This window comes from Eleutherodactylus coqui, chromosome 7 (assembly GCF_035609145.1).
Source record: "Eleutherodactylus coqui strain aEleCoq1 chromosome 7, aEleCoq1.hap1, whole genome shotgun sequence".
Lineage (NCBI taxonomy): Eukaryota > Metazoa > Chordata > Amphibia > Anura > Eleutherodactylidae > Eleutherodactylus > Eleutherodactylus coqui.
This window is the reverse complement of record NC_089843.1, coordinates 214,385,652-214,408,397: the sequence shown is the minus strand read 5'-3', so window position 1 is coordinate 214,408,397 and position 22,746 is coordinate 214,385,652. Positions and strand designations below refer to the sequence as shown.

Genomic DNA, 22,746 nt, shown 5'->3' with positions numbered 1-22,746 from the left:
TGGACTGGTAGATTTCCTTTACAATTCACTGTTTTTGGCTATTCTTCTTCGAAAAGTAACAATATTGTATGGGTCGTTTGAGATGATAGGTCGCCGGGTTGATAAAAGTGTATAACATTGTATCAAATAACTTCTGCTACTACTACTGTTCTGCTACAATAACTACTGCGTCTGAGCCACAGTGATTTGCATGGTCCACTTCTGCTGTAGCTTCACTCATTGTGGATGATGGCCCCGTCTGACTCGCTGTCCCGAGCTGCCAGACAAGCTCCTCCCTCACTTTGTGCTGCTGTCTCTCTGGAGATTCCATCTCTGAATAGATGGCATTCTGCAGGAAAGAATTCATCACGTAACAGTCTCTTTTACTAGTGCTACCCATCCTCGATATACAGGTCTCTGTTTATTCATTAAGGGCCTCTACTCATTTATATTCCATCCACTTGTCTTCACATAGAAATGCTATCATTCTAACATCAAGCACATTCACAATACACAAATCAACTAACAACAATTATACATCCATATTTTATATCAGAAGCGTGTTTTTGATATAACGGTCACCTGACTCATTATAAAGTCTATATATGATAGCTTAATAGACTACATGGATGCTTTAACCCCTTCATGACACGGCCTATTTTGGGATTAAAGACGCAACAATTTTTGGCGGATTTTCTTCTCCGTTTATCAAAAGTCATAACTTTTTTATTTTTCCGTCGACGCGGCCGTATGAGGGCTCTTGTTTTTTGCGTGGCGAACTGTAGTTTTTATCGGTGCCACTTTTGGGTACATAGACTATATTGTAAAACTTTTTTTTTTTTTTTTTTTTTATGATAGCAGGGAGAGAAAACGCATCAATTCTGCCATAGATTTTTTAATTTTTTTTTTTACAGCATTTATCATGCAGCATAAATGAGACATTCCATTTTTTCTGCGGACCGGTACGGTTACAACGATACCAAAATTCTTACATTTTTTTTAGGTTTTCCCACTTTTCTGCAATAAAAACCCTTTTTTTTGGAAATCTTTTTTCTATTCTAAATTGCTGCATTCAAAGTCCTATAACTTTTTTATTTTTCGATGTATGGAGCTCTATGAGGGCTTATTTTTTGCGAGACGAGCTGTAGTTTTTACTGGTACCATCTTGGGGTACATACGGCTTTTTTGATCACTTTTATTGCGTTTTTAGTGAGGCAAAATGCTATTTTGCCTCAGTTTTTTAGCGTTTTTTTTAGCGTTTTTTTGCGTGCACAGTCAAAAGCATGTGCAATTTATTGTACGCGTCGTTACGGACGCAACAATACCAAATATGTGGGGTTTAATTTTTTTTTTACCTTTTTTTATGCTAATCTGAGAAAAAGCATAAAAAAGGGGGGGTTTTTTACATTTTTTTTTTACATTTTTCTTTTTTTTACATTTTTCTTTTATTTTTTTTACATAATTTGAGTCCCTCTGAGGGACTTACATCACTGTACCGATGATCGCTGTCATAAGGCATGGCAGAGCTACTGCTCTGCCATGCCTTATCGCTTATACAGCGAGCATAGGCATTGGCAATACAGGACGCCAGTGTCTGGCGTCCTGTTGCCATGGTGACAGGCCGGGCTCTCGCGATGACATCGCGAGTTCCGGCCGGAGACACAGAGGGAGCGCGATCCCTCTGTGAACTCTTTCTCAGCCGTGATCTACTTAGATCGCGGCAGGGAAGGGGTTAACAGCGGGGGGCGCATCTCCGATGCCCCCCCCGCTGTTGCAGCGGGACGCCAGCTGTGACTGACAGCCGGCTCCCGCTGCGGGATAGCGCTCGATCATATGTGATCCTGCGCTATCTCCAGGACGTAAGTTTACGTCGTGTTGCGGGAAGTACCAGGCTCCCAGGACGTAAACTTTCGCCCTGCAGCGGTAAGGGGTTAAAAGGGGATGTATCACCAAAAAAGTGATATTTCTATTAATTAAAACCAGATGGAGAAACACTTTCCATTTTTCTAATCTGTTCTCATTTTCTGATTGTAGAATGTTTTGTGTTCTCTATACATGACGGCAGTCTCATGGGCCATTCACACAATGGACAAGAGGCCACCCATTGACTTGTATGGGAGACTGTTCTAGACATGATCTGTGACCTGTGCAGGGGTAATTTTGAAGGGAGGGGAGTAGGTAGTCACAGCTGATCACCTATTGTGATTGGTGGATCCTGTGTTATCTAAATGTAGGAGTCACCCTTCAGTGTAAGCCTACCTAGAATAGGCTGACTACAATACCCAGAGAGGCTATCAAAATTGGGGCGACCTAATAACTCTGTAAAATATATATATCAAAGGTTAGTACAGAGATCTCTCCTCTACTTATACCCAGGACTGTGACAAGGGGGCGCCCTCTACGTCTAGCGCAAAGAAGGTTTCTAAACCGACCTAGAAGGGGTTTTTTTTACTGTAAGAGCAGTGAGACTGTGGAACTTTCTGCCTGAGGACGTGGTGATGGCGAATTCAATAAAAGAGTACAAGAGTGGCCTGGATGCCTTTCTCGAGCGTTACAATATTACATTATAGTCACTGATTACTTCAGAGGGGTCGGTGATCCAGGGAGTATTCTGATTGCCAGTTTGGAGTCAGGAAGGAATTATGTTTTTCCAAAAGTGAGGAAAATTGGCTTCCACCTCATGGGGGGTGCCTTTCTCTGGATAAACATTGGCAAGGGGTGGGGGGTAATAGGCTGCACTGGATGAACATATGTCTCTTTTCAGCCTTAAAGGGGTTGTCCCGCGACAGCAAGTGGGGTTATACACTTCTGTATGGCCATATTAATGCACTTTGTAATGTACATTGTGCATTAATTATGAGCCAAACAGAAGTTATTCACTTACCTGTTCCGTTGCTAGCGTCCCCGTCTCCATGGTGCCGTCTAATTTTCAGCGTCTAATCGCCCGATTAGACGCGCTTGCGCAGTCCGGTCTTCTTCTTTTCTGAATGGGGCCGCTCGTGCCGGAGAGCGGCTCCTTGTAGCTCCGCCCCGTCACGTGTGCCGATTCCAGCCAATCAGGAGGCTGGAATCGGCAATGGACCGCACAGAAGACCTGCGGTCCACCGAGGGAGAAGATCCCGGCGGCCATCTTCACAAGGTAAGTAAGAAGTCACCGGAGCGCGGGGATTCAGGTAAGCACTGTCCATTTTTTTTTTTTAACCCCTGCATCGGGTTTGTCTCGCGCCGAACGGGGGGGCTATTGAAAAAAAAAAAAAAAAACGTTTCGGCGCGGGACAACCCCTTTAAGGCTCATAGAGACGAGCGTGTTTAGATGCGTACATAGGTGCACACAAAATCGCACGTGTATTTGAACCCTGTATCTTCCTATGGTGTGTTCACATGTCCGTGTTTTACAGGCGTTCAAACGCGCGCACCTGCAAAACATAGGACATGCATGCACCATAGTTCCATTGTGCGTGTAAATATTCCCCATGGGGAGTCCCCTTGTCACTGAACACTTTGACAGCACTGTCACAGTGTTCTATGACAAGGGAACTCCCCACGGGGAGTGAAGAATCCTCTGCCACAGCTGTCACAGCTGTGGCAGAGGATCGCAATGTTTTCCCATTGCTTTCGATATGCTCTTCCCTGAAAATCATCCCCAGCATATGTAAAAAAGAAAAAATATATATACTCCCCTCCTCACTGCTATGGTGCTCAGGTGTGTCCAGCTATTTGTCTCCCTGCACTGCTATGAAGCTCTTTCAGCAGGCAGGGATTTTAAATCTCCGCCTGCTGGAAGGGCTGTGTCTGATTGGCTGAGCGCTCAGCCAATCACAGACTGCGCTCAGCCAATCATTGAATGACAGCTGAGTGCTGCCTGTGATTGGTCACAGCGCTCAGCCAATCACAGGCAGTGCTCGGCCACTCATTGAATTCATGGTGAGTATATATTTTTTTATTTTTTACACATGCTAGGGATGATTTCCAGGGAAGGGCTTATATTTAAAGCCCTTACTCGAAAATCACTGCAGGGGTTACCGGCAACCTATTACTTTCAATGGGGTCATCTGCAGAAGCGGCTGCCCCATTGAAAGCAATAGTACACAGCGCTTTATTCCTGCGTGTTTTTGCATGTACATGGGCGCGCGGGTTTGTGCGCACCTATGTAGGCACATAAACACGCTCGTCTGAATGAGGCCTTACACACTAAGTAACTATTATAATATAAAGTATATGAAGGCCGATGTATAGATATACATGTATAGTGTGTATATATATATATATATATATATATATATATATATACATATATATACACATGCACGCAGATACGTGTCTATTGGATTACCTAAAAGAAAGCACTTCTTATGAGTTGGCATAATAGCGTACTGTGTGTATAACTAAACTCATCCTGTCAGCGCTGCGGCCGCTGTCGATTACGCACTGGAGCTTAGGAAGTATGTGGGAATGCAGCTGAACATGTGGGATTAGAATGTCCTTGTCACTTAATTGCGTCTGCTCCACGGGTAATAGACAAAAATGCCTTTTAACTAGGTCAGAGCAAAACTGAGATTCTGTTCCCAAGCCCACTGTCTTCCACCGAAGACTTGCTGACCTTTTTTGGTCTGCTTCTTGCAGTTAATAATTGTTTTCCTCCTCTCGAATTACATAATACATAATATTGTATTTTAGGAAATACTTAATTCCGCTTTCTACTATTATTACAATATGTTATGTTATTTCCTCCTAAGCATTTTTCAAATAATTAAGTACCAAAGTTTTACTAAATTTAGACTTTGGACACATTATTTAAGCCACTTATAATCAGAAGCTTGCACTGGCCAGCGTGCTAATGAGTCTCTGGATAGCACCGTGTGCTTTGATGTTAGTATATTCATCACTCCAGGGTAGACTGACTATTAGGGCAGAGCCCAAGGGACTATGGCTAGGGGGCCACGGATTATTAGATAGTTACAGCTCTCCTGTGCCAAAAACTTCTGTTTATGACATCCCCCTAAGATATCAGACACACCCCAAGGAAATTATGACTGTAGTAGTTGGCAAGACATCGATGACCTTAAGCTGGCGATGTACTGAAGGGGCTGTTCACATTAGGATTCGCATGTATGTTTAACATATATGTTAAATGTACATGAAAAAACATATACAGACCTATGCCATGTTAACCCCTACGTGATAGATAGATAGATAGATAGATAGATAGATATGAGATAGATAGATAGATAGATAGATAGATAGATAGATAGATAGATAGATAGATAGATAGATAGATAGATAGATAGGAGATAGATAGATAGGAGATAGATAGATAGATAGATAGATAGATAGATAGATAGATAGATAGATAGATATGAGATAGATAGATATGAGATAGAAAGATAGATAGATATGAGATAGATATATATGAGATAGATAGATAGATAAATAGATAGATATGAGGTTGATAGATTTGAGATAGATAGATAGATAGATAGATAGATATGAGGTAGATAGATAGAGAGATAGATATGAGATAGATATGAGATAGATAGATAGATAGATAGATAGATAGATAGATAGATAGATAGATGGATGGATGGATGGATGGATGGATGGATGGATGGATGGATGGATGGATGGATGGATGGATGGATGGATGGATGGATGGATGGATGGATGGATGGATGGATGGATGGATGGATGGATGGATAGATAGATAGATAGATAGATAGATAGATAGATAGATAGATAGATAGATAGATAGATAGATAGATAGATAGAGATGAGATGAGATGAGATAGATATGAGATGAGATGAGATAGATATGAGATAGATAGATATGAGATAGATAGATAGATAGATAGATAGGAGATAGATATGAGATGAGATGAGATAGATAGATATGAGATAGATAGATAGATAGATAGATACCGTCTATACTAGAGTATAAGCCGACCCGAATATAAGCCGAGGCATCTAATTTTATCACAAAAAAACTGGGAAAACTTATTGACTAGAGCATAAGCCTAGGACGACAAGGATGCGGTATGCCCCAGGTAAATAGTGTATTAACTTTTTTCTCTGGCTACCCAAGATTTGTGGTTTTCTTTTTTTTTACATAGTAAAGAGGGGTTTTGACGTTTTTACTTTTTTTTACTTTTTTTTAATACTTTTTTTTACTTTTTGTTTTCGTCCACTCTTATAATACATTACCATATTTCAGTATTGCAGTGTATTATAAAGCTTTTGAAGCTCAGCCAGTGGCTGAGCCTCATAGGGCACAGTAGCTGGCAGATCAGATGGCCATATTCAAGTGTCCGGGTGGCATAGCACTCGTTCAGGACCCCACAATCACATTGTGGGGATCCAATAAGTGATAGTGGGAGCCCCCTCCCTCTGTCAGTCTTTTACATGCTGTGTTTGCACTGACTGTGGCATGTTAAAGGTTAAACAATGGGGATCGAAAGTTTCTTTGGTCTGCGCTGTTTGAGCAAGTGCCAGGCTGTTTGGGAACGACTACTCCCTATGGCACCATAAACAGGAGATTGCATCAGAATAAAGTCCATTAACGGCCACCTTCAAAAGATGTATGGGCGGTCGTAATTGGTTAAGCATACCTGTTTTGCATTTGAACACTTTTTTTTTTTCTTCAAGGCATTTTTAATATCTATCAGAAGCTTGCACTGGCCAGCGTGCTAATGAGTCTCTGGATAGCACTGTGTGCTTTGATGTTAGTATATTCATCACTCCAGGATAGACTGACTATTAGGACAGAGCCCAAGGGACTATGGCTAGGGGGCCACGGATTATTAGATAGTTACAGCTTTTTTCTGGTCAGCAGCAACCTGGAAGGACAAAGTGATTCTGAATCAATTGTAAGTCATGGGAAAAGCCCTTTAACCCTTTCCAGTCCACTGTCTGACATCTGAAGACATTATGATTTAAGGCTGTACAGCTCCGATGTTGGAAGACGTCCGTCGGGGTTCTCTTACTGTATATTGCCAGCCTCTCTGCTGTCAGAGCCTATCCAACGTGTCACCTCATGCAGTACTGGCTTTAGCCAGCAGATAGCGCCGTTATATAACGATAGAGAAAGAGCAAGCCCCTAGGAAAACCAGGATACAAATTGGATTGGAAAGGGTTAAGCATATGGAAATGTACAGCTATATGTTTCCATACATTTTTCCATTGACTGTAATATTAAAAAAAAGTATACGTTTTCATACTTTTTTATGTGGGAAATAAAAGTGTAGTAGACTATGATTTTCCATCCCACAAAGAAAACATTCACAAATGTATGGGTGGTAAAGCATAGTCTGAAGTATACATTTTTGAACTACGTTTGACCCATACTAATCTATGGGTACATGAAGCTTCGTGGTTTTATAGACTGTTTGTATAAAAATATATGCAATTCATGGATACTAAAATCCTAATGTGAATAGCCTCTTAGTTCTTTCTCCTCACCCCCATACACATGCACACTCGCCTAAGCATGAGTGTGTTCTCTCAGTGGGCAGAGGGGAATAAACCACTGCCAGATGCTTATCTCCTGTGAGAACAAGGGATCCAGCTTGTTGCATTTCATCTACTGTCAGGGAAAGTAGAGACTTCCCATAACATTACATAGCTGGCCACATGAGCCAGTTTTGACTGACAGTTAACTAATGTGTTTGACTACCTGGAATCACTATCTATCTATCTATCTATCTATCTATCTATCTATCTATCTATCTATCTATCTATCTATCTATCTATCTATCTATCTATCTATCTCATATCTATCTCATATCTATCTCATATCTATCTCATATCTATCTTTCTCATATCTATCTATCTATCTATCTATCTCATATCTATCTTTCTCATATCTATCTATCTATCTATCTATCTATCTATCTATCTATCTATCTATCTATCTATCCATCTATCTATCATCTATCTATAATATCTATCTATCTATCTATCTCATATCTATCTATCTATCTATCTATCTCTCTATCTATCTATCTCATATCTATCTATCTATCTATCTATCTATCTATCTATCTATCTATCTCATATCTATCTATCTATCTATCTCTCATATCTATCTATCTATCTATCTCATATCTATCTATCTCATATCTATCTATCTATCTATCTATCTATCTATCTCATATCTATCTATCTATCTCATATCTATCTATCTCATATCTATCTATCTATCTATCTCATATCTATCTATCTCATATCTATCTATCTCATATCTATCTATCTATCTCATATCTATCTATCTCATATCTATCTATCTATCTATCTATCTATCTATCTATCTCATATCTATCTATCTATCTATCTATCTATCTCATATCTATCTATCTATCTATCTATCTCAAATCTATCAACATCATATCTATCTATCTATCTATCTATCTATCTATCTATCTATTTATCACTTAGGGGTTAACATGGCATAGGTCTGTATATGTTTTTTCATGTACTGTCAGGGAAAGTAGAGACTTCCCATAACATTACATAGCTGGCCACATGAGCCAGTTTTGACTGACAGTTAACTAATGTGTTTGACTACCTGGAATCACTATCTATCTATCTATCTATCTATCTATCTATCTATCTATCTATCTATCTATCTATCTATCTATCTATCTCATACCGTATCTATCTATCTCATCAAATTACTAATGACGACCTGTCCGTCCGTGAATGAGTAAGTGGGTTTGTGAGTGACTTACATGCTCCACCCTTGATCACATGACAGTGATGTCATCAAAGGTCCTTCATCCCCAGTAAGAGAGTTACATTCCCCGCCCCTGATCACATGACGGTGATATCATCACAGGTCCTGTACGCATACGGCTGCGGTTTGGCTAGGAATTCGTTAGTATTCCATAGCAACTGAGGCCGCAGGGGGTTTGTGGTTCGGCCGTAATCTGCACAAGGATGCAGGACCTGTGATGAAGTCACCGCTATGTGATAAGGGGCGAAACATGTAACTCATTCATTGGCGATAAAGGACCTTTGATGACATCACCGTCATTGGATCAGTGGCGGAGCATGTAAGTCATTCACTCGGGATGAGCATCACCATCATATGATCAGGGGTGTAGCATGGAGGTGACATCATCACAGGTCCTTCATCTCCAGTGCTGTGCTGCTTTTGATCCCTGTTGTATGGGATGAACAATGTATATAGCAGTGCTCTGTGTGTGACGTGTATGTAGCACAGCTGTGTGGCACATTGCGCCACAAGAAACACTGTTACTATAATTTCCTAATAAATACTAATCAAAATACTAATGACCACCTGTCTGTACGCGATGAGTAACTAAGTGATTGTGTGAGTTATATGTGATGATGTCACCATCATGTGATCAGTCACAAGGGCTCTGAGCTCCACCCATGATCACATGATAGTGATGTCATCACATGTCCTTCATCCCTGTGCACTGAATGAGGGATTACGGGCAGACTACATCCGTGGCCTCAGTTGCTATGTATACAACAGTACTCAGTCTGGCAGTTTGCAGGTTTTTTTTGTTAGACAGCTGCACACCTGTGTGGAGACTCCAATAAAAGACACCTCACAAATATCCACATACATAGCTGGCGGTGCATATTGACCAACAACATTGAAGCACAGTCCTTCCCCATTATCTTCACACCTGCTAAACGTGATATCATGTCATCTCAAGTGCTGATGCCGCCAACACCAGTCCAGCCTTCATCTAATCGTCAACCGTTGTCCAGTGTTGAAACAGTCGCTGTCGCACAAACATGTCACCACAGAGAGTACAATGCCGTCGTCAAGCTAATGCAGCTTACATGACACAGCGACAAGCTACGATTTCACCTCAGCCACCAGCAAAAGTTCATAAATCTTGTGCAGCAGATATGTGAAAGCAACGAGCGAACATGTCTCCTCAGCGAGCTGCTGAAGTTCAGAAATTACGTGCTGCTCACGGAAATATTTTGACCAACTCCAATCCCTTTCACTATATTATATTAGTAAGTGTCGCATTGCACTACCAGAAACACTGGTACTAGTATCTATCAATCCATGAATCAATTAATCTAATATCTATCTGTCTATCTATCTCATATCTATCTATCTATCTCCTATCTATCTATCTATCTCCTATCTATCTATCTATCTATCTATCTATCTCATATCTATCTATCTATCTCATATCTATCTATCTATCTATCTATCTATCTATCTATCTATCTATCTATCTATCTATCTATCTATCTATCTATCTATCTCCTATCTATCTCATATCTATCTATCTATCTATCTCATATCTATCTATCTATCTATCTATCTATCTCATATCTATCTATCTATCTATATATCTCATATCTATCTATCTATCTATCTATCTATCTATCTATCTATCTATCTATCTATCTATCTATCCATCCATCCATCCATCCATCCATCCAGCCATCCATCCATCCATCACCAATTTTTGAGCAGATCCCATAAACATTGATAAATTTTGACTTTTACAGGACATAATGCTGCTTCGGTATAAAGCGGGCCACTTTCCTACTCTTCCTTGGATTCTCGGTTGAATAACACTCTGTAGCACTTTTGTCCTATTTCTCCCATGTGCCTTTGGGGGCACTCCTCCCATTTTCTTCTCCTGAGACATTGCCATTGTGTGTCAGTTTGGAATAGCTTATAATTAGAGCTATTTACTGAGAATGAAACTTCCTCTTGGCCTTTCTGATGTTTGCTGGCTCAGTGGAAAAAAAAAACCTTAATCGTTTTCCAGTGTAATTGGTAGCAACTTGATTTCTAAGCAGACCGAAATCTTTCCGATTTCTGATTACTTTAGTAAATACTGCTTTAATCAACCTTTTATCTGTATAGATATGTCTTAGAGGAAACGTGTATGTTGTAGCCTTGACCCCTAAATAAGTATGGCCTGTAAACAAGCGGTGAAAGATATGGAATGCAATAAACTTTGGTAATGTTGAGTTGTGATTCACTTCAGATATTATTGCTTTGAAGACTCATCGATTCTTAAAAGTGTACCCGCACTTTCAGTTGACTTTGCAAAATAAGCTGTGATGTGGGTACACAAGGCATAACACTATGTCTGGCTATTGTATGACTTGTATCCTGCATTTATCACCAGTTTTGACCTGTGCAGGTCATATATCTAATTTTCAGTTTTCTCTGAGCAGCTAAGTGGAGACTGCTATTATGTTGTCTTCTATACACTGCGCATGGAGAAAAATCAGATTCTACTTCTTAACTCTCTATAACACAAACAGAGAAATAACAGCGTCATGAAGAACAGTGTTCAGCAGTACTGAACAGTGTAAATGTGATTTCAGTAGCTATAACAGAATACATTAGTCAATATTGGCTGAAACAACATGCCTCTGTGAGCCTGTCTGTCCTTCTGCAACATCTTCCTCCTGCCTCTGTGCTCTTCACACACTTCTATGGGCAGTGTGAGACAACTCCCACCTCCACTTTTGTTATGTCTTGGTGTCTGTGTTACTAGAGACAGACTTCACTTGACAACAGGCAGTGCATAACAAATTATAAGGAAGTGTGACCGCCCCTAGGGGCCAGCACTTTAGAGTGATTTTTTTTTTAGCACAAAATATGTCATTTTAGGTAAATAAAGTGATTTTCCGTTTTGCAGTTATCACATTGGCTATCATATTAATACAAGGTGTCTCAAAGTGTGATAAGCATTTAGGTTATATATAGAAAGGGAATTGTGGTGCTCAAAGTTCCGCTTAGGGGTGCGCAACCTGTACGATTATACAGAGCATGTAAAGGGGATGCCACTAGGCTCAATGCCCTTGGCGTCCAAAACTTGCATCCCCAGATGCAACTTCTTAAACCTCAAATATAGAATGGAACTTCATAAAATGATGAGCAAACTTGTGTAAAGGGTAATGCTTGCAATGAGGAGCGGCATGCAGCTGCTGTGAGAGCGGCCATTGGCCGCTAATTCAATCCCCACCTTATCCGGTTCGTAATCAACCGGGAAGACGACAAGCTGCCAGTGTCGGTCTAAAGAACGCTGATAGGCATTGTATTTGCTCCTCTCTTGTGGCCCCAGTGACACAGCTGCGGAAGGAAGAGTTCAAGAGCTAGACGGTGCCATGTTGAAGGGCGCTGGATGGCGCCATACTCCCATGACCTCTTAGAGGCTTCAAGAAGGGGGGCTCCACCCCTAGTGATGCCATGGCAGGGATGTGGTTAGCGCTTCACCGCCAGAAGATCCAGACACTTTGTCAGGGAAAGGTAAACAGGGCTAGGCTAATCTGGAATCTGCATCACAGCCCCAAGCAGAGGCTGCAGCAGCAGAGACTTGTCCCTGAAAGTGCCGCCACCAATATAACAGTGTTGTCGCTATGCTGGGAAGGGAGCAGCATTGGAGAGATTGCCAGAAGTGCATTGATTTTCTGAGGGCCAAAAATGGAAGACGAGCTGCATTCCTGGGATGAAGAACTCCACAGAGCGAGAGAGGAGTGGGAGACTCTCTCCTCACATTGCCTGACACCATGGCGGCAGTGCAGAAGATTCGCCATGGACGTTGCTAATGAAAGAAGTGAGAGAAAGCTGCAAAAAGATGGTTCATACAAGCATGAGCGGACTATGACCCTCAGTATTGCTTGAGGTAAAATCTCTGGCCAGGGTGGGAAGAAAATGGACGCACGGGACTGTAATAATGGCGCCACAGTTGGTAGTCAAGCAAGGCCTTGCAAGGGTTATGTAGTTGATGTAGCTATGTAGGTGGTGTAGTTATGTTATGTATATACGACCTCTGGAAATATGGAAGACATCTACGATGCTTTAAGTGTTCTGCGTAGAGGATGCTGCTCCTATGGGCCATTTGAGGTCAGGGCTTACGGCCATAGCGATAATGTTATGTAGCGGTTACACCGCAGTAGTGAGAAGTAACAAAAGACGTGATAAAATATGAGGAACATCACGTGTCTTGCTGCTCCGTCCTGAACCTGGGCACAAGCCACCAGCCAGTTACACTTGCATTACTTATCTTCTACTTTCACCTCTGCTATAGCCAAGAGCCACATTCAGAATTTGGCAGACTGAAATCTCTTAGCATTCCTTGCTAAACCTTACTCTAATGATTTTGCATTCTGGGAAGTATCATCTTTATACAAGACGCTTTAGAGTCATATGAAGGAAAACTAAGCTCCTCTGTATTATAGGAGTGCAGCTAAACACCCCCCATACGAGAAACGTTGGTCATCTCCAGCTTTATCAGTGGGACCAGCCAACTCTTTTATGTTTAGGGTAGCCTTTCGACTCTTTCCTGGCAGTGGATGTTGGGAGAATGAAGTATCGGACATGTTCAGTCTTACATTTCCCATCTTTTTGTTCTCACAAGAGAGAAGCTGTTGCCAGGGGTACCAAGTTGTAAAGTTATGTGCGTCCTCCGCTCCATTCATGTGGGAACCATTGGGACCCTTGTTCCCGAGATAGGTGGAGGTCCCAGCAGTCAGACACACACAGATCATAAAGTCATTGTGTGAATAGGGGATAACTTTAGATCTTGCTATAAGTAAATCTACAATATATTAGAACATTTCCTTTATTCTCATAAGGGTCTCTAGAACATTATTGTTTTTCTTAGGAAGCATACATACATTTTTCTACCCCCCCCCCCCCCCAACCAATCCATTTGTCTGTTTAGTTAGTGACTTAAGAATACTTTGATAAATGCTGGGACATGGTGTATAACAAAACCCATTATTGATTGATCCACGGTGGTATTTGCACTCTTCTCCACTGAGATCACTCTACTGCTGGGGCTTTTCAGAGCTTTCCCCTAATATGGAGCCTACTTGCTGAATGCCAAGGTTAGAGTCAGGCATGAGGGAGGCACTTAACCACAAAAAGCTGTAGCTCTATGTACATGAAAATGACACATCTGCAAAGAGGAAAAAAAAGATAACACCACTTAGAAAGGCGCTAGGAAAAAGATATATCATCATAAATTCCCAGAGGAGTAGTTACTTACAAATATGGGACTGATAAGCTCCTACCACCCGCTGTATCCAGAGCCTTCAAATGTTTCAAAAGGGTAAGTCAATTCACTACTGAATTGATACAGATGACACTCAGCGTGTTTCAAGAACTCAGGTCTCTTTTCACAGGAGAATATAATTAAAAATCTTGATGAAAAGTTCCTCCAGAGTTGAGGGGTGCGACAGTGCCAGACCCCCCTGACCACTTTCTTATTGTTTGGGCTCTGCGTTCATAGAGCATTTTGCCTGGCACAGGAAACAATAACTGCCTCCATAGCTTGCACCTGACTGCCCGGAAATGCCATCTTTCTCTATAGACGCTCACTCAATTTACTTAAATACTATGCAAACTTCCTGTCACTGGCAACCTGCAAAGAAGCATCCCCTGGAATTACTTACTCCATCGGAAGCTGCCCGCTGCCTTTCTTGGGCGAGCCCTCAGTGTACCATCTGATTCTTCTTCCTGGACTTGAACAGCACATTCTGCCTACAATTCTCCTTAAGCAGGAGCAGAGAACCCAAGGAGCTGCTCTTTCAAACGGTTGCCAGATAGGTAAGCCTTCTGCTCTCATGCAACCAGCAGTGAATGACCCATCACCCTATAGCATACTATGGAGCAATACAAAGGCATGCAGGCTCCCCTACACTTGCCTACCTAGGAGGTCTGCCTGGGCTACATAGGTTATTTATGTATTTTATAACTTTTCAGAGTTTTCATTAGCAGTCCTCCCCTTAAGATTCCTCCAAGGTTCCTTTTTCTTTCTTTCTAGTAAAAATATATAATAATTTATCATACTAACTTCTCTGTTTGAAGTGTCTTGTCCTTAAGAATCCCATGAAAACCCACTGCTCGCCATTGCATAGGACTCTAAATTTGGACTATTAGATCAAAGTTAGTGATGTTAATCCCTCCACTTCTTTAAACTAAGAAAATTTTAATTAGCATGAAATATTTCTTTTCTGTTGTCTAAAATCTGTTTGCGTCCTGTTGTTAGGTATGTCTTATAGTGCGAAAGGCTCATCTAATATCAAAGCTTGATTAGATTTGGTGTGGCATTATCAGATACCACACACCAAACAGGTCACCATACATCCCTATTGTTCATATCCCTTGGTGCTGTTTCACAAGGTTTTCTTGATTGCTGTAAACTGTTAGGTTGTGCTGCTGAGACCTGTAGTACTATGGCTACTAGCAGCACAGCCCTACAGGTGGTGAATGATTGTGCTAGCTGGGTGTGGTGATCTCCTGCTAGCCAATCCCCCGTGTCTTTGCTCACATATAAACCCAGCTCTTGTCAGTGTCTGTCTGGTGTCCAGGGTGAGCAGTCACGTTACTTCTGTGTTGCAGCTTGCTGTGTGACTGGTGTCCAGTGGCAGGTGGCCAGACATTAGGTGTGGATAGCCCTGTAGGAACAGTGTCAAGTTCTGTATGTCTGAGCAAGCGGCTAGACATGAGGAGTGAATTGTCCTGTTCTATGTGGGTGGGTGTCTGGCATACTAACCCTAGTGTGTTGCGGTGTGAATGGTGTCCTGTGCTGCGTGTTTAGTGTCTTTCTAGAGTAGGGACTGCAAGACACAAGGGGCCTTGCCGGGGCTTGCAGCTTAAGTTCATTGGCCAATGTACGAACTAACACCTCGCTTTTATGTCCAGCTTTACCATCTGCTGTGGAGTGCGAGGTTGTGTGGTGAGCTGGTGCATTGTGTCAGTTCTGCCTGGTTGTGAGTATTCCCCTGACAGGGAGAGCAGGGCCGAGGTTCCAGCGTGTGGCTGTCTTTATAGAGGCGATTGCCCTGCATAGTAGGTAGGGCCTTATCATCTTCCCTGCAGCATAGGGTCAGTTGCCACCTAAACCCACTCCCCTGGTTCACGTTCGTGTGGGCCCTGTCCTTAGTTGGCCACACTGTAAGCAGCTTCATGCTACATTCCCTCAATGCACTAAAGCTGGCCACAAAGATTAGGACTGAGTTGCCCAGACTCACCGTAATCAGCAGGATCAGCCTGTATTGTAGGGTTCCCATGCGCTTCCTCTTTAAAAAGAAGACAATTGCAAGATATTTTTTTTAGCTTGACTCTTCTCCACAAAAAGCTTAAAGGGGTTGTCCCGCGCCGAAACGTTTTTTTTTTTTTTTTTTCAATAGCCCCCCTGTTCGGCGCGAGACAAACCCGATGCAGGCATAAAAAAAACAAACCGTCCAGTACTTACCCGAATCCCCGCGCTCCGGCGACTTCTGACTTACCTTGTGAAGATGGCCGCCGGGATCTTCACCCTCGGTGGACCGCAGGTCTTCTGTGCGGTCCATTGCCGATTCCAGCCTCCTGATTGGCTGCAATCGGCACACGTGACGGGGCGGAGCTACGAGGAGCCGCTCTCCGGCACGAGCGGCCCCATTCAGAAGGGAGAAGACCGAACTGCGCAAGCGCGTCTAATCGGGCGATTAGACGCTGAAATTAGACGGCACCATGGAGACGGGGACGCCAGCAACGGAACAGGTAAGTGAATAACTTCTGTATGGCTCATATTTAATGCACGATGTATATTACAAAGTGCATTAATATGGCCATACAGAAGTGTATACCCCAACTTTGTTTCGCGGGACAACCCCTTTAATGGTTTTAACGCTTAGTTGAAACACAAACACAAAATGGTTACAGTCCAAACAAGGTTGTGCTGTTTCCTCACATTCCAGAACACAAACTAAATAAAATATAACACTGAATAAATGTGCCACTGTCTATCTCGGGCCTTGTTAACTTCACCGGAGCCCTTCCCCATTACCGTGTTACTTCATACAGGCCTCCACTTAGAATACACTTTTCACTACAGCACTGAAGAGTAGAAGGCTCTACTTCTTAGACCATGTTCACAAGAGCCCCCATTATACTAAGCCCCCTATTAAGAACTAAGTTCAGTCTACTGCTCTTCGGGACTCACCTGACGGGACTATACTATTAGCTTTTGGATTGGAATCTTCTACAAGCCCCAAAAGGGCTTAACTATAGCCTCCACCAAATATGAGCCAAGCTCCACTCACTCCTCCCTGGTTCCTACCAGACTGATTCTCCACTGCACAACCAGAGCAAATTCCCCATAGCTAACCCAACTTAGGCTGATAAAACACTCAACGAATGCCACTTCAGGAGCTACTTACACAGAGTACTGCAAGTCTCCCTCTTACAAGACTAGACTAAGTTACTTCATTGTTTGATCCCCATGACACTTTGTCCAGACTTCATTCGGTGAAATAGTTGAACCGCTGCTCTTTTAGAGACTCATTCAAGTGCACCAAGCAACCCTCGGCAAACAGAAGGTGATGTTACATGCCAAATGAAATCCCATACTGGTTTCTACTAGTATGTTTATAGGCTACAGTCTACTCAAGTCTCGATTCCCCACTGGAGGGTGTCTGAGTAATTTGTCTCTCACTGTGCAAAGGTACGAAAGTGTTTGCATCTGATCTCAATGGTTTTTGACCCATGCCTGTCTCACTTGGCTTTCTTGGATTCTTATGTCTTGACTTCAGCTTGTTTATTGACCATAATTCGTCGGCCTGCTGCCTGCCATAACTTTCAGCCTTTTTGTCTGCGATAGAAGAAATCCACCTGTCATGACCTCGGCTCTGTTCTTCAACTATGATTCTGTCTACACCTTTCCTTACCCCTTTACAGTATTCCTGACCAAGTTGCGTCAGCTGTCTCTTAACCAAGACTATTTCTGGAGTAGCGGGCTGAGGTTCCCTGCAGCGAAGACTAGATCCCGACTAGTGGAATTAAAGGGTGAAAAATGGGGATCCCCAGTTGCAAACCTAATATATAGCCCTAAGCCAAATTGGTTTAGATGCACAGTAGATCCACATTCGCGGCCATGACAGGAGAACCCTTGATATTTTGGTGAGCTTAATCTATGGGTAACTGTATATAAAACATTGAGTCTTGTTGGGTGACTGTAAGACAACATGGTAGCTGGGATCAATCAAGTATTTTGAGTGTTATATATACGGGAGTTGTCATTTCACATCGGCGTGCAGCTTGATCTCGGGCAGATATACAAATGACTAGAGTTGTGGCGTAATTAGATGAACGGTCTTGCTAAAAGTGGTTTAACCCTTGGCTTACAAAAAGGCTCTCAGAGTCTCCTTGTGTGTAGTGGACCTCTTTTTCCGGTTGTGTAGAGCTTGTTGACCACTAGATACCTCTATGATGCAATCAGAGAGATTTTGCCCACTTTGAGACAGGGGCTTTATTGGAATCCGAGAAGCTGGATGGCCGTATCAACAAATTGTCTGCTACCTGAGCCATTCTAACCAGACTCTGGAGATGTTGAGACCAGTGGATGTGTGAGGGCACACACAAAAGGCAACTGGGCCCAGGACGTCCTCAACAGACCACCAGTAATGAGGATCGTCTGATGTCCGACAAGTATGAGTGGCTTCAACTGTTTCATTGTCCGCCATCCAGAGACAGGAGCACCATCATTACAGGTCCCTGTGTCTCCTAGAACCATTTCCAGACACATGGCTGAAGGAGATTTGGTCTGATGGAGCCCTCTACGTGTACAGCCTTTGACACCCACCGTCGCCTCCGTTTGCAGTGGTGTTTTGAACCACGAAACTGGACTGCTACGGAGGGAAACCGGGTTGTCTTCAGCAGCTAATACATTTTTGGTTTGGGCACTGCTCATATCTGAAGACCTAGGAGTGAGCACCTCAATCCTGCCTTTACTGTAAAGCAACAATGAGTGTGTAATATATTTTCTTTATATATGAGTTTCTTTTTGTTATATTTTTTGTACTTAAAAGCTTTACATATATTTTGGTCTAAAGTTATTTTTGTGTTAATAAGAATGAAAGGTGGGCAGCAGTACTTTTTTTATTTCACTGCAGTGCTATATCATGATTATATGTTGGATGTGTCAACCGCAAAGTGGATAAATACAGTAAATGGCAAACTTAGAAACACGCATATTGTTCAGAACTTGAGTGAACTTTAATCTTAGTGAGACATTACATCATTAATTGCTACATAACGACTGCTGTGTAATGTGCTGTTTCATTTATTTCAGGATTTTGGTGTGAAACATGAGATGTTTGTCAAGAACATATCACATACATCTGCTAGTACAGGATTCCGGTGAGTTGCCAATTCACTGATAATGCCGGGACTGCCAGAACTCCATTGAAACTTGATGTATTGGCAAAGTACAGGCAATTGTATTCCAATATTTGGCGTGGATGTACATTTCAAAAGAGAATACAAACCACCATTTACATAAACATGGAATATACTGGCCACTAGTTTTGAGTGATTATTGAAATAATTGGGTCGGGATTGACCGACCTGATTTTACAAAATAATTGTAAATCGGGAATCCCGAATCCGACTTCCATTAAAATCAATAGGAATAAAGATCAGGTTCTCTAATTTGGCCTCCTTGAACAACAGTAGAGGTGGTCGTGGTGGTGGCCCCGTGGTTAGCTCTGCTGCCTTGCAGTGGTGGGGTCCCAGGTTCAAATTTCCATTAAGGTCAGAGTCAAACCTAGAACTCCAGCACTACAAAGCATCAGTGCTAAGCCAACTCACCTGTCCTTTCTGCTCAAAGTAGAGAGCCAATATTTTAGCAGAATTGGTTCAGGATGATCTGACTCAGCAAAAATGGGCCCACTTTATTGCCCGACCAATCACGATGGATCATTGTTCTAACCTAACAAAATATCAGGTTCAACCCACAATTATTGAATGGGGACCGTTTTTGACTTGAAAAAAGTAAATTCAATACAGAAACGCTATCTGCGAGTGGAAACAAGACTCTGATAAACAAATCTACCCACTATTATCACACGCTCCAAAGAAGGGTACACCAAGTTAAGCTATGCATACTGTATATATAAAGTTATTGTTACTCAGTATTTTAAACCAATAAAGCACAAAAAACCTGAATTTCAAAAATATAAAAAAATTTATATGAACCTAGAAGGACCACTCATGATAAGGGTACATATTGGGAAACACTACCGCCTTATACACCTCCAAACAATAACTGTACATACATATTTGCATATATAGAAATAGTTTAGAGAATATGGCATCAACAGAGCTTAATAGACTAGAGTGCAAAAAGTACACTCCGCAAATGGAAAAACTTCACGAACAATACGAAGTTCAAAAATGAGAAGAGCAAAGTTAGAGAGGGCTCTACTGTTGTAAAGTGTGCTGATAGGCGCACATAGCGCCATATTTATCTTTTTGTAGACCTGTGCACCGTAGCATGTCTTTTTATACATGCGTCATCTTGATGCTTTTTAGGTGGGGCTCTCCTTTTTTCATGGAAAATACTTCTGTGTCTACACATATTTTTTCATCCCTTCAATTTACATAGTAACATAGTATGTTGGGCTGAAGGGAGACAATGTCCATCTAGTTTAGCCTGTTTCAACCTCCCCTTGTTGATCCAGAGGAAGGCAAAAACAAACTCAATGAGGCAGAAGCCAATTAACTAGAGATGAGCAAGCATGCTCGGTAAGGTCAGTTACTCGAGTGAGCCTCGCTCTTCTCGAGTAACTACCTTCTCGTCAGAGCATGCTTGGGCGGGCGGAGGGGAGCAGGGGCGAGAGTGAGAGAGATCTCTTTCTCTACCCCCCCCCCCTCCCCGAGCACGCTCGGACGAGAAGGCAGTTACTCGAGAAGAGCGAGGCTCCCTCGCGTAACTGACCTTACCGAGCGTGCTCGCTCATCCCTATATTTAACCCATTTGGGGGGGAAAAATCCTTCTCGACTCCATAATGGCAGTCAGAATAATCCTTGGATCAACATTTGAAAGTTCCTACCTGACTCCAAGACCCGGATCAACAACCCCGCTGGTTATTTAATATCTATATCCTCTAATATCATAGCGCTCTAGAAAAGCATCTAGTCCCCTCTTAAACTAAAAAATTTAGGGTTTTTTTGGTCCTTTTTGAGTTTAAATCGAGTAACAATAAAAATGATGCATACCATAAATATGTGTAACTTGGACAATTTTGTGAAGTGTGTCATAATCGTGGTTTTGCTTTTTCTTTGTCCCTTTTTGTTCATTTTGTCTTGTTTCAGCACATAATATTGCTTTGGTCAGCCGGCTTTTGCATAATGACTGTCGTCAAGATTATCATGTGTGGTTACATTTAACGAAGTAGTGATTGTTACTACCTTTATATACATATGTGTTAGAAAGCAGTGTAAAATATATATATAGTAATAACTTTTCTCTTTAGGTCTTCTAGAGGCAAAAGTGAAGACGCATTGGAAAAGGCAAAACATGAGCCAGCATTTAGTATATATACCGCTCACCATCCTAGCCCCGGAGGAGAGAAACAAGCTCATCCTTCAACCCACACTCTACCGATGGGTATTCAAAGCCATACCAGAGCCCAAAGTCTCACTGCGATGTCTGGATTATACAATCACCTACGTGGTGGAAGGATGAACACTGTCACTTCTATTAACCCAAACGCTTCCAAAATGACACCAATTTCCTACAGTCATAATGCAAAAGACTTTATTGCTCCTGAAGATATTTTATGTCCTCCTAAGAATATGGATATATCTCCAGATAAGAATAGAACGCCCATGGATTTAAGTTCAAACGCCAATAATTTAGTCAACAACAACAACGAGAAATTAAAAACCAAGTCTTCTCCGCCACAGAGGCCACGACTTCTGAAAACGAAATGCATAGATTCCGGAAACTTACCTCCCACCAGCAATTCAGGCTCTGTCATTGAGCTTAGTCCTTCTGTTCCCTGGCAAAGCAATACAATGTGGAGTACAAGTTCATCCGAGCCAGAAACCCCGTGCCACCATGGAAAAATATCCCTCCGTATATCCGAGTCTTGCCTCCAGTCATCCTCCCCCGCGATTGTACATGATGAGGAGGATGATGAAGTGTTTGTCAAGGAGCAAGAGTCGGAGACATTTCCTGAAAAGCCATTTGTTCCACCTTCTCCCCCTCCATTCCCACCGCCTTCCTTGGAAGATGCTCTTCTCAGGGAAAATCAAGAGAATATACAACATCTTTCTGCAGCCTCCTTCAAGAAGACATTAGATGACAGGTACGTGCTGGAAGGAGAAGATGAATTCACAGTGACACGTTGTCACAATATTACGTTTTTAGTATTTCGGTCCAACTTGCTTTAGCATTTACCAACTTTTTTACAGTAACTACTTTGGGACATTCGCTGATTGTTCATACGTGGTGGATTTGTTGCAGAGATTTCTGCGGCTGCCCCATTCAGCGCTATGGGGGCTTTGACAGAAAATGACTTCCAAGAAATTTCTGCAACAAGCCTAGCTGTGAACTGGGTGTATCAGTTGCGTAGATTAGGGTGGTTTCACACCTACATTGGGGGTCCGTTTTCCTGCTCCGTCCGGGAAGCAGGAAAGGGGAATACCCGTGGCCGAACAGCTCCATTCCGTTGATTGCAATGGGGTCCATTTGGTTTCCGCTCAGCTACCCGGCTTCGAAACAGAAGAAAAAGTGACGCATACAACGCTTTTTCTTCCGAAATTTGGAGCCGGATCTGTGGGGGAACCTCCAGCCGGTTCTTCCAATGCAGATGTAAATCCGGCCTTAATTTATTTGGAAATGATTTAATTCCTGGTAATATGGTAGTAAAAGGCACTTTCACACGGGGAATTAAAATACACCCCAAATCTGCATGTCTTAGGCCGGTTTAACACAACCGTATGCATATTTGCTCGTGCAAGAGTGTTGCATATTAGTT

General features: G+C 42.2%; 1 protein-coding gene across 1 annotated transcript in view; it reads left to right on the top strand.

Moving 5' to 3' along the window:
* Positions 1–22,746, top strand: part of SHROOM3 (shroom family member 3) — an 89,629-nt gene that overhangs the window by 50,250 nt on the left and 16,633 nt on the right. Inside the window, exons 5-6 of the mRNA XM_066574343.1 lie at positions 19,053–19,120; positions 21,238–22,074. Coding sequence (XP_066430440.1) covers positions 19,053–19,120; positions 21,238–22,074 — 905 coding nt within the window. The remainder of the gene's footprint in view (positions 1–19,052; positions 19,121–21,237; positions 22,075–22,746) is intronic.